The sequence below is a fragment of the Pteropus alecto genome, unplaced genomic scaffold (assembly GCF_000325575.1).
Source record: "Pteropus alecto unplaced genomic scaffold, ASM32557v1 scaffold105, whole genome shotgun sequence".
Taxonomy (NCBI): domain Eukaryota; kingdom Metazoa; phylum Chordata; class Mammalia; order Chiroptera; family Pteropodidae; genus Pteropus; species Pteropus alecto.
Window position 1 is genome coordinate 4686013 of NW_006436294.1, and position 11881 is coordinate 4697893.

The window sequence follows — 11881 nt, forward strand, 5'->3', positions numbered from 1 at the left end:
CGACCACGGAAAGGGGGAGGAGGTCCCAAAAGCCACCGAGACATTTTGCAGAGTCCAAGCTAGAACGTAAGACTGCTAATTTTGGCCCTGCCTGCAATCCATTATCCCGATATAACGAGGACCTAATTTAATTCTTGGATATATATTGACGGGAAGTCATAAGCAAAGCCCTTCTACCTTATTCTTACTTTCAGATAATTCATGATTACTGACAACGGCGACCGTAATACCAGAGTAGGGACAGAGGAAGTCGCCAGTTCTCACAAGTCGACCCCGAGTCGGGTACCACGGCTGGTGATCCACACACACTGTCTCATTCCACCCGGAGAATATTCGTAAAAGCCAGTAGCTTTCCCCTCCGCCATTCCCATGAGGGACCGGACGCTCCAGAAAAGGCATCTCACGCGTGGACTCGTAGCTGATGAGAGGGCTGGGGTGGAAGCTCACGGCTATGAGACTCCAAAGACACAACACTGTTCCTCAGACCGGGGACCCGCTCACACACACGGGCCAGCGGCGCGTGTAGCTGGGCTGGTGATGACTCACGAGCGCGCGAGGAGCCCAGATGCTGGAAAGTCATGGCAGTGACGGCGAAGCAGAAGCCACCGTGAGCTCTGTCTCCACCGCATTCACATCCTCGCTGCTTCGCTATGAGCAGCTGTAAACTGACCAGTGCTGGGGACGAGGCACCGAGACTGGGTCGCCCCAGGACACAGGGACGGATGACAAAGGGGCTCGCAGTCCAGCAGAGAACGAAGCCAGTTTCACAAATAACAATTGTGATCACAAGGAGGCGCTCGGAGTTCTCGAGCGTGTGGGACAAAGGGCCGGGTCGGCTGGGAGTGGGGAGAGGCGGGGTCCCATCCAGGCAGACGTGAAGGGAAACTGGTCCCTGCAGGACAGCAGCAGCGCGTGCACGAGAGACCCCTCGTGTCCAGTAACGGGGTGGGGGCGCACGGGAGCTCAAGGCCAGTGAAGACAGCGGAGTGGCTGGAGCAGACAGCGACATCTCTGCTGTCGCCCGTGATAACAGAGCAGAGCCTGTTCTAATGCTGCTCTCGGGGGCACGAGGCAGGCACTGTGCTCGGCAGACCTGTTTTCCCTAGAGAATCAGGCTGCCTGTCCAGCCTCGGGGGGCAGGCTCTGGCTCCGGGCGTGACCGAGGTCCTGGAAGGCAGAGAGGCTCTGTAACGGGGTTTCGTGCATGCCGTGTGCTGCTACGCATGAGTTCACCCAACTCATTCGGGTTTGACCCATTTTACAAGGACACGTGAGTGCGGATGAGGCTTGCGTGCCACCTGGGCTCACCTCTGGAGAGTGGGCCGTGCTGGGCAGGAAGGAACAGCTGGGCGGAAGCACGGCTCAGGACAGTGCGGAGGCTCGTCCCTGGGGAGCGCGAGCACGTGGCGGGCCAGAGGGGCCGGAGTCTGGCCGGCGTCCAGGGCGGGGACCGAGGAACTCTAACGAGACATTTCTTTCCCAAACGTTTCTGCGGGGATCTGCTGCTATGTAAACAGAGACACGTGGCCCGGGCTACCCTCCGCCGGAGGATGGAAGTGCACTGGCTAAAGGCACCGACTGTAAAACGGAACGAAGCTTGTTCTGAGTCTCAGATTCAATGCCTCCCTCCCCGCTGTGTGACCTTAGGGAAGCTACGCGACCTCTCTGAGCTACCCTTTCCTTCTCTGTAACGTGCAGGTGAACGATTAGACCTAATTCAGAGGGTCGAGCGAGGACGGCATAAGAGAAGTTTGACACGGCACAAAATAAGTCCTCGAGAATCATTAGCTGGGTAAAGATGATTATTTCCATTATTATTCTAAGGAAGAAGGCCTTTGTGGAAGGAAGCGTGCGACACGGGAAGGCGTGGTCTCTGGAGCGAAACCTGAGCTGGAATCCTGGCTCTGCCACCACCAGGCCCGTGACGGGAGGAGAACGATTTCCTCTCCCGGGGCCTCAGTTTCCTCGTTTGTCAAAGAGCTAACGACATCCATCCGACAGGTCTGTGGTAAGGGACCAGTGAGAGGAAACAGGAAATGCCTGCCCACTGCACGCGCTCGGAAAACACGAGATGCTCCAGGCATCGTTTTAGATGATGCCACCTTCCCTTGCCTCCTCACACACACAAACACGCACACACGCACACACACGCGCACACGCACACACACGCACATGCGCACAATCCAGTATGAGTCATATTTCGCGCATGGGCTATGATGACAGGTAAAATAGGTCACTAAATCCTGCACAAGGAAACAGCGAGCAGGGTAACTGACAGACAGACAGACAGAGATGGACACACACGCTTGCCGCTGCCCTCTCAGAGCAAGAGCGCCCGCCCGTCTTCCTCCCGTTTGAGAATGAACCGTCGGCCCCGTGCTTAACTTTCCTCCCGTGTCCTCTCTGTCTTTTGCCTTTCGATATGAAAACTACCAGAGGCTCGGAGCCATTCTGCAGATTTCAAGGGATTCCTTGTCTGCGTTCACATTTCCATCCCCTCATCCATCAGATCTTTCAAAACATCTGCCCAGAACGACAGCGCGGAAGTCCCCAGCTCCACCGGATGGAGAGACGTGCTCTGTCGCTACGGTGACAGCAGGCCTCTGACACCAAAGGGCATTCTGCGGGGCAAATCATGCGTGTGGGACTCTCTGCCGGCTGAAGCGAGCACCAGCGTCCAGAGCCAGGCCTCCCGTGTCAGGTGGCCTTGGGGAAGCAGCAGGCCCCCTCCCAGCGAGGACCGAGTGAGCGGTGGGCGTGAGGACCAGTGCCCTGCCCAGCAGAGCGGCCGTGCGGGGGTCACAGCTGTTCATGTTGGTACAGACATGACCGTCCTGTCTGGAAAAGCACCGGGCTGAGCGTAAGAGGGACGGGGTCAGGGAGTTTAACTGATAGATGACGCCATCTCAATGTGCATGGAACAGAAGGACGAAGGGGGAAAGATCCCCACGTGTTCGAGAGAACAATGCAGAGGCTGCTGAATAAAGCGGTACCAGGGGTGGCGGCCTCGGCGTGAGCGGGCCGGGGCCCTCGTCCAGGTGGCATGTGGCCACTCACTGGTGGGAAGCTTGCTCCATCCCTCCAACTTCCCCCTCTCTCTCTCTCTCTCTCTCCCCCGCTCTCTCTGACACACACACACACACACACACACACGCGCACACATACACATGCATGCACGCACACACGCATATGCACATGCACACATGCATGCACACACATACACATGCACGCACACACACATGCACACGCACACACACGTGCACAGCATAAAGCTAGGGCATCTGCTCTTATTTCTGCAGCCGGACACCTGCTGCTCACTTTTACTATCCGGTGCCTTTCCCGACATTTCTCCCTCAGCCTGTAATCAAGGTGCTATGAGCTCAAGGCCCTGGCTGCTGGCTGACGTGGTTCGGGGCCACGTCAGTCTCTGGGGATAGCACCCGCCCCTTCCCTGTGTCCTCCTGTCCTTGAGGACGGGGCAAAGCAAGCACCCGGCCCGCGTTCGCAGTGGCGGAGCTCGGGAGGCCCCGGGCACCTCGGATCCGCGGTGGGACGCTCACGGCACGAGCGCGACCTCACCAACACTCGCCCCACTCAGGGCACCACACTTCCCCGGTAAACTGTGCAGGACTGGCAGCCACCAAGCACCGGCCCCCGCCATGCACACCCGGCCTGCGCGGGACAACTCTGCTCAGGCCTCTGCTCAGGCCTCTGCTCAGGCTCCGTGACCCGCCTAAGTCTGGTTGTCTTCACTTCGCTCCTGCGGGATAAGTGCCTCTCCCCGGCTCCGTGGCCGCCCGTTCCTGGAGCGGGGTTGCCCTGTCCATCCCGAAGGCCGTGTTTCTCAGACCTCCCGCACCCGCCGGGTCTCAGCAGGACTCCTCGTCCCAACGCTCCCGAGTTTCAGGAAGCCGATCCTCTCCAGAGGAGCTGTCGACCTCCCTCAACGAAGCCGTCATGTTTACTCCCGTGCTCTCGGCACGCCACGCACAGTAGGTGCCAGGAAATGCTACCTGACAAGAGGCAGTGACTCAGGAACAAGACTGCTGAGTAACGATGCCCTGTTTTAAAATACATGTATACGGTTTGCCTCCTGTGGCATGCATCTGCCCTCCGACTCGGGCACGAGAGGTACTAAGCGTCTTCGGGGGCACTGGATCAATAATACGGAAACTCCAAATACTTTACCTTATTACGTTTTCAAGAAACGAAATGGTCTAGGGCCATGCCCTAGATCTGATCTGGGAAGCTAAGCGGGTTCGGGCCTGGTTAGTACTTGGGTGGGAGACCGCCTAGGAAGACCAGGTGCTGTAGGCGTTAAAATAAAAATAAATTTAAAAAAAAGAAAAGAAATGGAATGGCTCTGCCGTCTTCAGGATGACAGAAAGCAGTTTCGTTTCTTTGAAAAAGCGGCCCTAAAGTAAGCATCATCCCAGGTCACAGACGAGAAAAGAGGCTCCGAGAGGCTGAGTGACCTCTCCGCGGTCACACAGCAAAGAAGCCGTGGAGCTGGGATTTAAAACCAAGGCTCGTCAGACTCTGAGCCGCACAGCCCCACGCTGTAGAAAGGCCTCCGAAGCCCCGCACGGCAGAGCCAACCCTTAGGAACCTCACACTGGCGACGAGTCAGCGGAGACGGGACTCACTCTGCCCCCGAGTGACCCGCTGTACCCCAAAGCCCGAGGTTGGGTTCGGTCTGGCTTCCACCTCTCCCCCAGCAGGCTGAGTCGAAGGTGGAGTAACAGACGCCTGACAGAATTCGGGCCGGCCCCACGGGGACCGAGGTGAGCTCCTGTAGGCAGAGGCTCCCAGCTCCGTGAGATGGGCCGTCCCTCCACCAGAAGAAGCACTACGTCACCTTTCCAGCAGTGACAGTGGCCTCGGGACGCTCACCGAACTAAGCTGCCCCCGCCTGGGGCCTCACTCCTTCAGCCGCCCATCCCTGGCCTCTCTCCTCCCACAGAACCCCGCTATTTCCTAACTGGCTCCTTCTAAACGTTACTTCCTCCAAGAGGCCCCTTCCGAGCCCTGGTCTGCACGAGGTGTCTCCTGTCACACTGCCTGTGGCCACCTGCTCTTCACATCGCAGTGCGAGTTTCAAACAGAACTAGTTACTTAGAAAGGCGAGTTTAGGTTTCGTGATCGCCTCCCTCCTAGACCGGTGTTCCTGAGACCAGGGACTTTGCTGCTTGGGTCATAACCACGGGGAGGGAAAGAAATGGACTGGCTGATCTTAGCCCCTGCTATGGCCTAGGGACTGAGCTGGGCATTTTCCCTGTATTACTTCATGTAATTATCCTGGAGAAGCAGATTTCATCTTTCCTATTATACACAAGAACAAACAGTCTTCAAGAAAGAATATAGCAAAATAACCTGCCGAAGCCACAGAGGCTACTCTGTGAAGGGTCCAGGGCTCCATTTCGGGTGCATCTCCCTTCTAAGCCGACACTGGTCCCAGGAGGCCACTGCTGGTTCCCTTCCAACGCCCGCCCCCTGGGCCCCTCCTCACAAGCGGCTCACGGCCCTCCCCCCAGGCTTCCAGCACTGAGGAAGTTCGGACACACACCCTTCACTTGTCACTGCTATTTCTCAAGGACATTAGTCCGGAGTGAGCCCGAGAAGGCCCCGCCCAACTCAAACATCTTGGCTGACACTGTCCACTCGGGTCCGATGAGATTGCTCACTCCTCCCTGCTCCACTCAGCCCTCCTGGGCTCTGCACCCCGCTCCACCTGTCCAACGTGGGACACCTGGCAGTGTGCGGACCAACCTGAACACTCGACGCCTCGCCAGTTAAGCCCTGACTCTGGTCCTATGAGGAGACATAAACTGGGGAGGACTCAGAGGACCCTTCGGCCTCTGTGTTGTGGGGGGCGGGGCAGCATCAGAGAGGTCAGACAGGGGAGGTTACCGTGCAGATCCAGGCGGCTGGGACCCGATGGTGGCTTCGACCAGGGTGTTAGCGGTAGAACTGGGAAATGTCACACGTTGGGTGTGTTTTGAAGAGGGAGCCGGTCACATTTGCGGCTGCAGCGGATGTGAGGTGTGAGGCGGAGCGAAGTCAGGCGCTGCCCTAGGAGACCGACCTCAGCGACCAGAAGGACGGGCTCGCCACAAAGCGAGATGGGCGGCTGGCGAAGAGGCTGGGGTGGCAGACTGGGTCGCCAGTGCGAGTCTACAGAGCCGAAGCGGTGCCCTGTAGGTGGCACGGTGGCCCCGAAGAGTCGAAGGCCTACTGGGCGGTTCTGAAGCTTGGAAGTGAGCCGGAGCTGATTACACAAATTCGGAAGCCAGCGGCCCATACGTGGTACTTAAAGCCATGGGACGAGGTGACCCGGGAAGTAAGCAGAGATAGAGAAGCACTGCCAACTTTATTGGTTAAAGCCTCGGAGACTGAATGGGGTGCATTTCAGTAAAAGACGGGGCTGCTCTGCCTCGAATATCGAGGACCACGCACAGCCTCCGTCTGCAGCTTATTCCGCATATTCAGTAAGTACAGCTCAGCCGCGGACCCGGGGCCTCTCCCGGGACCTAGGCATCTATTCGTTCGTCTTCTCTCCTTCCCGTCTCCTCCTCTCTGTCTCTAAACACTTGAGGCTGAAGGTTTATCTCAGGTGGGGTACAGAGAGGCAGGAAGAAATCCCTCTCCGGCGGCCATGCCTATGCCTAATCCGTACTGATCAATCTGCTTCCTCGACAGCCAGCGCGAGAACAGCATCAGGACCCGATTCCACGCTGCTGCTGTTTCTACGGCCCCTCCACACTCCTTGCGAAGCCCAGGCAAGGACCCCTTTGAGAGCAGGACTAGAAAAGACCACACTACCGGGGCCTTCCGCTGGGCCTTGGTTCCGCCCGAGGTGACCAGGCCCGGTGGGCGGCTCGGAGCTCAGCAGAGGCATTCTCATCTCTGCAGGGCTGTGCTCAGCCCTCTGGAAGGCTCTTGGCATCACAGACCTGCTGAGCATGCCCTCAGCCACCGGCTAAGGGGATAGATAAAAGGCTTAAAGCGGCAGCAGGCTCATGGAGTCACAGATTCAAAGGTAAAAGAGGAAGAAACGGGACGGGGAAATTATTAACAGGAACGTGGACTGGCCAGAAAGGCGATCCAGAACGTCCATCTCTACAACTAACCTCTGTTCCCTCTCCAGGGAGGCAATCACAGTGATGTCGTTTAACGAGGGAGGGAAGACCCAACTTTAATTAGACACTAATGACGGAGCTGAGAGAAAGAAAGACTCTCAGAGGTCAGCGACTCTCCCTGTGCAACTTATGCTGGATGGAGCGGCAAGGGACGAAAATCCTAAGTCAAACTGACTGACACAAAAATAAAGGGAATGATGTTCGCCTGGCACAAGTGGGAAGTCGCTGCATCGAAACGGCGACTAGATTCCCGGCGTCCGTCGGGTGAGAACCGTCCCCGCCGACCGTCCCTGGGGAGGGGAGGGCAGCGTCTTCACATACGCGTCCCCCTCGAAGCCGCCGCCATGCCGACCTCCGCCCTGACCTCCCAGCTCGTTCGCTCCGCAAGGCCGCGCTCTCGGTGGGGCTGGCGACCACTCGTCCTCCCTGCTCCCTCTCCGAAGTGTGGGAAGGGACGGAGAGGATCACAACGTATTTTAATGAGAGAAGTGAAAAAAGAAAGGGCTGTTTCTGACAGAGCCACACGAATCAATTACTCGATCTCCGGCAAGCAAAGATAATGGTATTTCTGAGGCTATTAAGGCACATCGGGGCCAGGCAGCTAATTTCACAGGGAGCCGCTGTCCTTGGACACGAGGCTGGGATGGGAGCAGCGGGGCGTAAACACAAGACGGCATTTTCTTTCGGGAATCGCTTGACTTCTGACTCATCCGCATCCCTCTAGGACAGGAAAGGCAGGTGAGTCTGTTCAAGGAACACCTCAGGGCTACCGTCTCCATCAGTGTCCGACCTTCTACATCGGAGCTGATGAAGCTGACTGCGGGTGCTTTTCCCACGACTCTCCCGAGAGAGCAGGACGGAATCACCCAGGAAATCACCTAACACCTCTGGGCAGAAAACCCTCCCCGTGATGTTGAAGGGAAGGCGTGGAGGGAAGGCAGGAGGTGACTCTGAACGTCAATCAGTAAAAAACGTTACTCGGAAAGAACGTCGGTTGATTTAGAGCCTTGTCTGGATTAAAATTTAAAATGAAGTTTAAATTCATTTTCAAGCACAAGTCGCAGCTCCTGTTCAGCTAACGATATCGGAAATGGGGGTTCGTAGTCTCATAAATAGTTATAAATGAGTTATGCGTATACTGATGACTTACAAATATCCACATAATGGGTTTCACAATTAGTTGTTGGTGTAAATATTTCCTCATGAGAAAATCATTGTAAAAGGAATAGGGTCTGCCTTCTGCTTTGTGGCTCCCAGGAGCCAGGCTGGAAAGCTAACGCAGTCTCCACGGGCTCCAGGGCAGAAGGCATGTGCCAGCGGGGCTGAGCCCCATGGTCCTGTGGGGCGAGAGGAGAGGTCCCAGCCCCACTAGGAAGGAAGAGGGCGGGGCCGCTGACATTCCCGTGACCCGAGTCTGAGTCCGGCAGAGCTGGCTGGGCCGACTCCGCCGTGCTCCCCGCTCCGCCCCCTCCCTCTCATTCTCACTCTTCATCTGGCTTTGGTCCTCCAGGTGGGCTCCGCCTCCTGACGCCACCCGAGCCACCCGCCCCTGCCTCCCGGGTCCTCTGCACGCAGACTCCCACCCATCACGTGATACCTCTGTTGTCACCTCTCCCAGGACACTCCTCCGATGCTGCCCACAGACCGGGTCCCCCACCTGTTGCTCTGCATGGAACCCCTAGCCTATCTTGGTTACAGCTCCAAGGCCCTAAGATGCGCTTACTAGTGTTTACAGTAACGGACGTGTGAGTGGTGGACAGATTAAGACAGAGACAGGCTTTGGAACAGGGAAAGGAGGGGGCCACAGAGCCGGCTGAACACAGTAGGTTAAGTCTCAGCATCGGGCCTGGTTTGGAGCTTATGTTTGCGCGGGACTCGGCACAGGGCAGGTTTTGACGGCGGATCAGGAGGGGGAGGGACAAGACTAAGCTGAGCACAGATAATGGGATGGAAGAAGTTTCAGGTCCCACTACCCAGGCTTTGAACTTGAGGCTGAGGTGAGAGCAGAGGAAAGCTTTTCGGGTCATAACTCCACGAACAGTGTCACCACAGACAGCATCTTCCAGATACCAGGCACCATGCTAGCTGCTCTGCATATATCAATTAATGCAATTAACGCCTTAACCTTTCCGATTACGTCATGAGAAAGTCTTTGTCTTCGCCATTTTACAGGTGATTAAACGGCGGCTCGGAATGTTTTAAAGAGATGTCCTCGCATCCTCAGAGCTTTTAAGTGGCAGAGCCTGACTTCAAATTCAGGTCTGACTGTCCCCCCCGCCCCCCAAAGCCATGCTCCTCAGTGCCTCCCCGCCCCCGCCTTCTCACCAAGCATAGAGGTGACAACTCATGGTGCTTGGTGATGGGTTTGAAGACAGGTTTTCCCTTTGAGAATCCTCCTCAGTCAATATAGACTTTAGATAAACGCAAGTTGATTGTTGACTCAAAGCAAACACCGCCAAGAGGCGCTGTGCAATCTGGGACGAGAAAGGCCATCCACACATGTAAATGTGCCAGAAGCAGGTAACCCCTGATCGGGGCAGAATCTTGTGCAAAATTCTGAGATCTGTATCCGCGTGGCTCCAACACAGCATCTCACAGCAAACCAGGAGGAGGCGTCTAACTGGCCGGACAGGGTCACATGAGCTGGGACACCTGGATGGAGGGTCACCTGGGCATTTCCCATCGACCAGAGCAACCAAGTGGCACTCGGACGACGACAGTCGAACTCGTTCTGAGGAAGGGTGCTCCTCCTTTCGCGGTCCCCAACTCCGATCCCTACGGCCCCAAAGACCCCGCAGAGTACACGTTCAATTACGCGTCCTCACGCCCCACACGGGCCGGCTCCTCCAGGTCCTGTTTCCTTCCTTTAATGCCATCAGGTGGTCCACCCTGTTCCGCCCAGCCCCTACCCTGCCCTCCCGGCCTGGACAGCAGCCAGCACTTCCCCACAGAGTGCTTGCCGGGCGAAGTGATCACACTGCACCATAAGCATGGCCCCCAAGGGACTCGGAGCAGACAAGTCCTCAGCTCTCGAGCATCAGGGGTCGTGCCCGTCGGGAAGTCCCCTGGCAGGGGCAGAAGCCTGGCTGGCATCATGCTCGCCAAGGGGGCTGGGGACCGTCAACCTCCAGCTCTTACCGCCGATGGGACCCGAGAGAGCCCAGAACTCCCTCCACGCCCCCGAGAGGTCGAAGCGCCTTCACCCAACTGACATCCTGGCCCATTCAAGGCCATGCGTGCTATGAATCCCACCTCCAAGCATTTCTGAATGTGAGAGGACGCCTCGTCCACTTCAGAACAGGTCCCCAATGTCCACTCTTCACACCGGAAACGCCAGCACTAAGGACCAGAAGGCGTTTGTGACAGTGCCCTGTTCTGCTCATGGCCTCTGGCTGCTAACGATGGGTACGTATATTAGTAAGAGCATTTTTGAGCGTGCGGCCCCCAACGCGTGCATGTTTATTTACGCACCACGTGCATATACAGTTCAAATCATTCAGAACCCTCATTACGGATCTAGGAAAAGGTCTCTCAAAAGATAAAGTACGGAACGTAACGATCCCTGTTTTAAAAATTATTTTTATGTATTAATGGAACACAAAACCTTTTTCTCCTTACTGATACGTATATATGAAATGGTGATTCGATGTTATGATTCTAATTTAGCCTAATTCAATATTGGATTTTAGTGGAGAGCATGGCTACACAAGATGCCTCCCCAAACCACACGTTGAGAAAGAACAGTACCACAGGCTTGCCACGTAAGTCCTTTTGTGATTTGGATGTGTCCTCTTGAAGCGTTTTGCCAATGGTGATTCCATCTAAGCCTTAGTGAAAACCTGAAGCCCCAATACACGGTTAGGATGCGGTGTGTTACGAATAATCAGGGTTACGAATCCACGTATCGAATCGTTTTTCGAAGAAGTTCAAACGTCTCTGGATCTGAGGAACTTGTGTTGCCACCTCGGTGGCGAGGACAAGGAGAACATAAGTTTTCTGTCATTTTCTGGTGTTTGCTATACTTTCATTATTACTATTACTTCGAACACCTTTTCATCAACCTCCCGAGCTTCGTTTCCAGAAAACTCACTTTCCTTTAACACTGACGGATGGATTTACGGAAAATCAACCGGGAAGAAGGAGGGCGGAAGAAAGTGCAGGAGGAAGAAAAAAATTAGTGTTTTCTAGTCTCTGTCGATATACGGTTTATTTTCAAACGCACCGAAGGTTTGGATTTTCCACTTGGCAGGAAAAATAACAGAGACCCTCTCCCCATTAACCCGAAATTTCCTGGGACCTGTCCTGGCCACCTCCACCCCCTGCCAGGAGAAAAAAAATAACAGAAACAAAAAACGTTTGTGTATAGGCACGGAATACAAGCAGGAAGCATACTCACCCCCTCTGAAAGAGATCCACATTATAAAATTTGTGTAGCTCTACAGAAAACTCAACCGTTCCTTGGACTTCCGACATGATCTTTTCGGTTCATTACCTGAAAAAAAAAAAGAGAGAGAGAGAAATGAACAGCTTGAGATCACGTCAGGCAAACACAGAGCGTCTGAGCTTCTACGACAGGAATCTGAATGGCGCTAAATAGCTTGAGATCACGTCAGGCAAACACAGAGCATCTGAGCTTCTACGACAGGAATCTGAATGGCGCTAGCTCAGGTGGACGAGAGCATCTGACACATGGGCCCACGACGTGTCCACCGGACGTCACTGGTATCACTCATCGCTCCTTT

The 11881-nt window shown here is 55.5% G+C and overlaps 1 protein-coding gene across 1 annotated transcript in view; it reads right to left on the bottom strand.

The window, feature by feature from the left end:
• The window catches only part of FAM135B (family with sequence similarity 135 member B), a 98669-nt gene extending 87057 nt beyond the window's left edge, over positions 1–11612 (bottom strand). The window contains exon 1 of the mRNA XM_006913020.1: positions 11536–11612. Coding sequence (XP_006913082.1) covers positions 11536–11612 — 77 coding nt within the window. The remainder of the gene's footprint in view (positions 1–11535) is intronic.
• Positions 11613–11881: the final 269 nt, after the last annotated feature.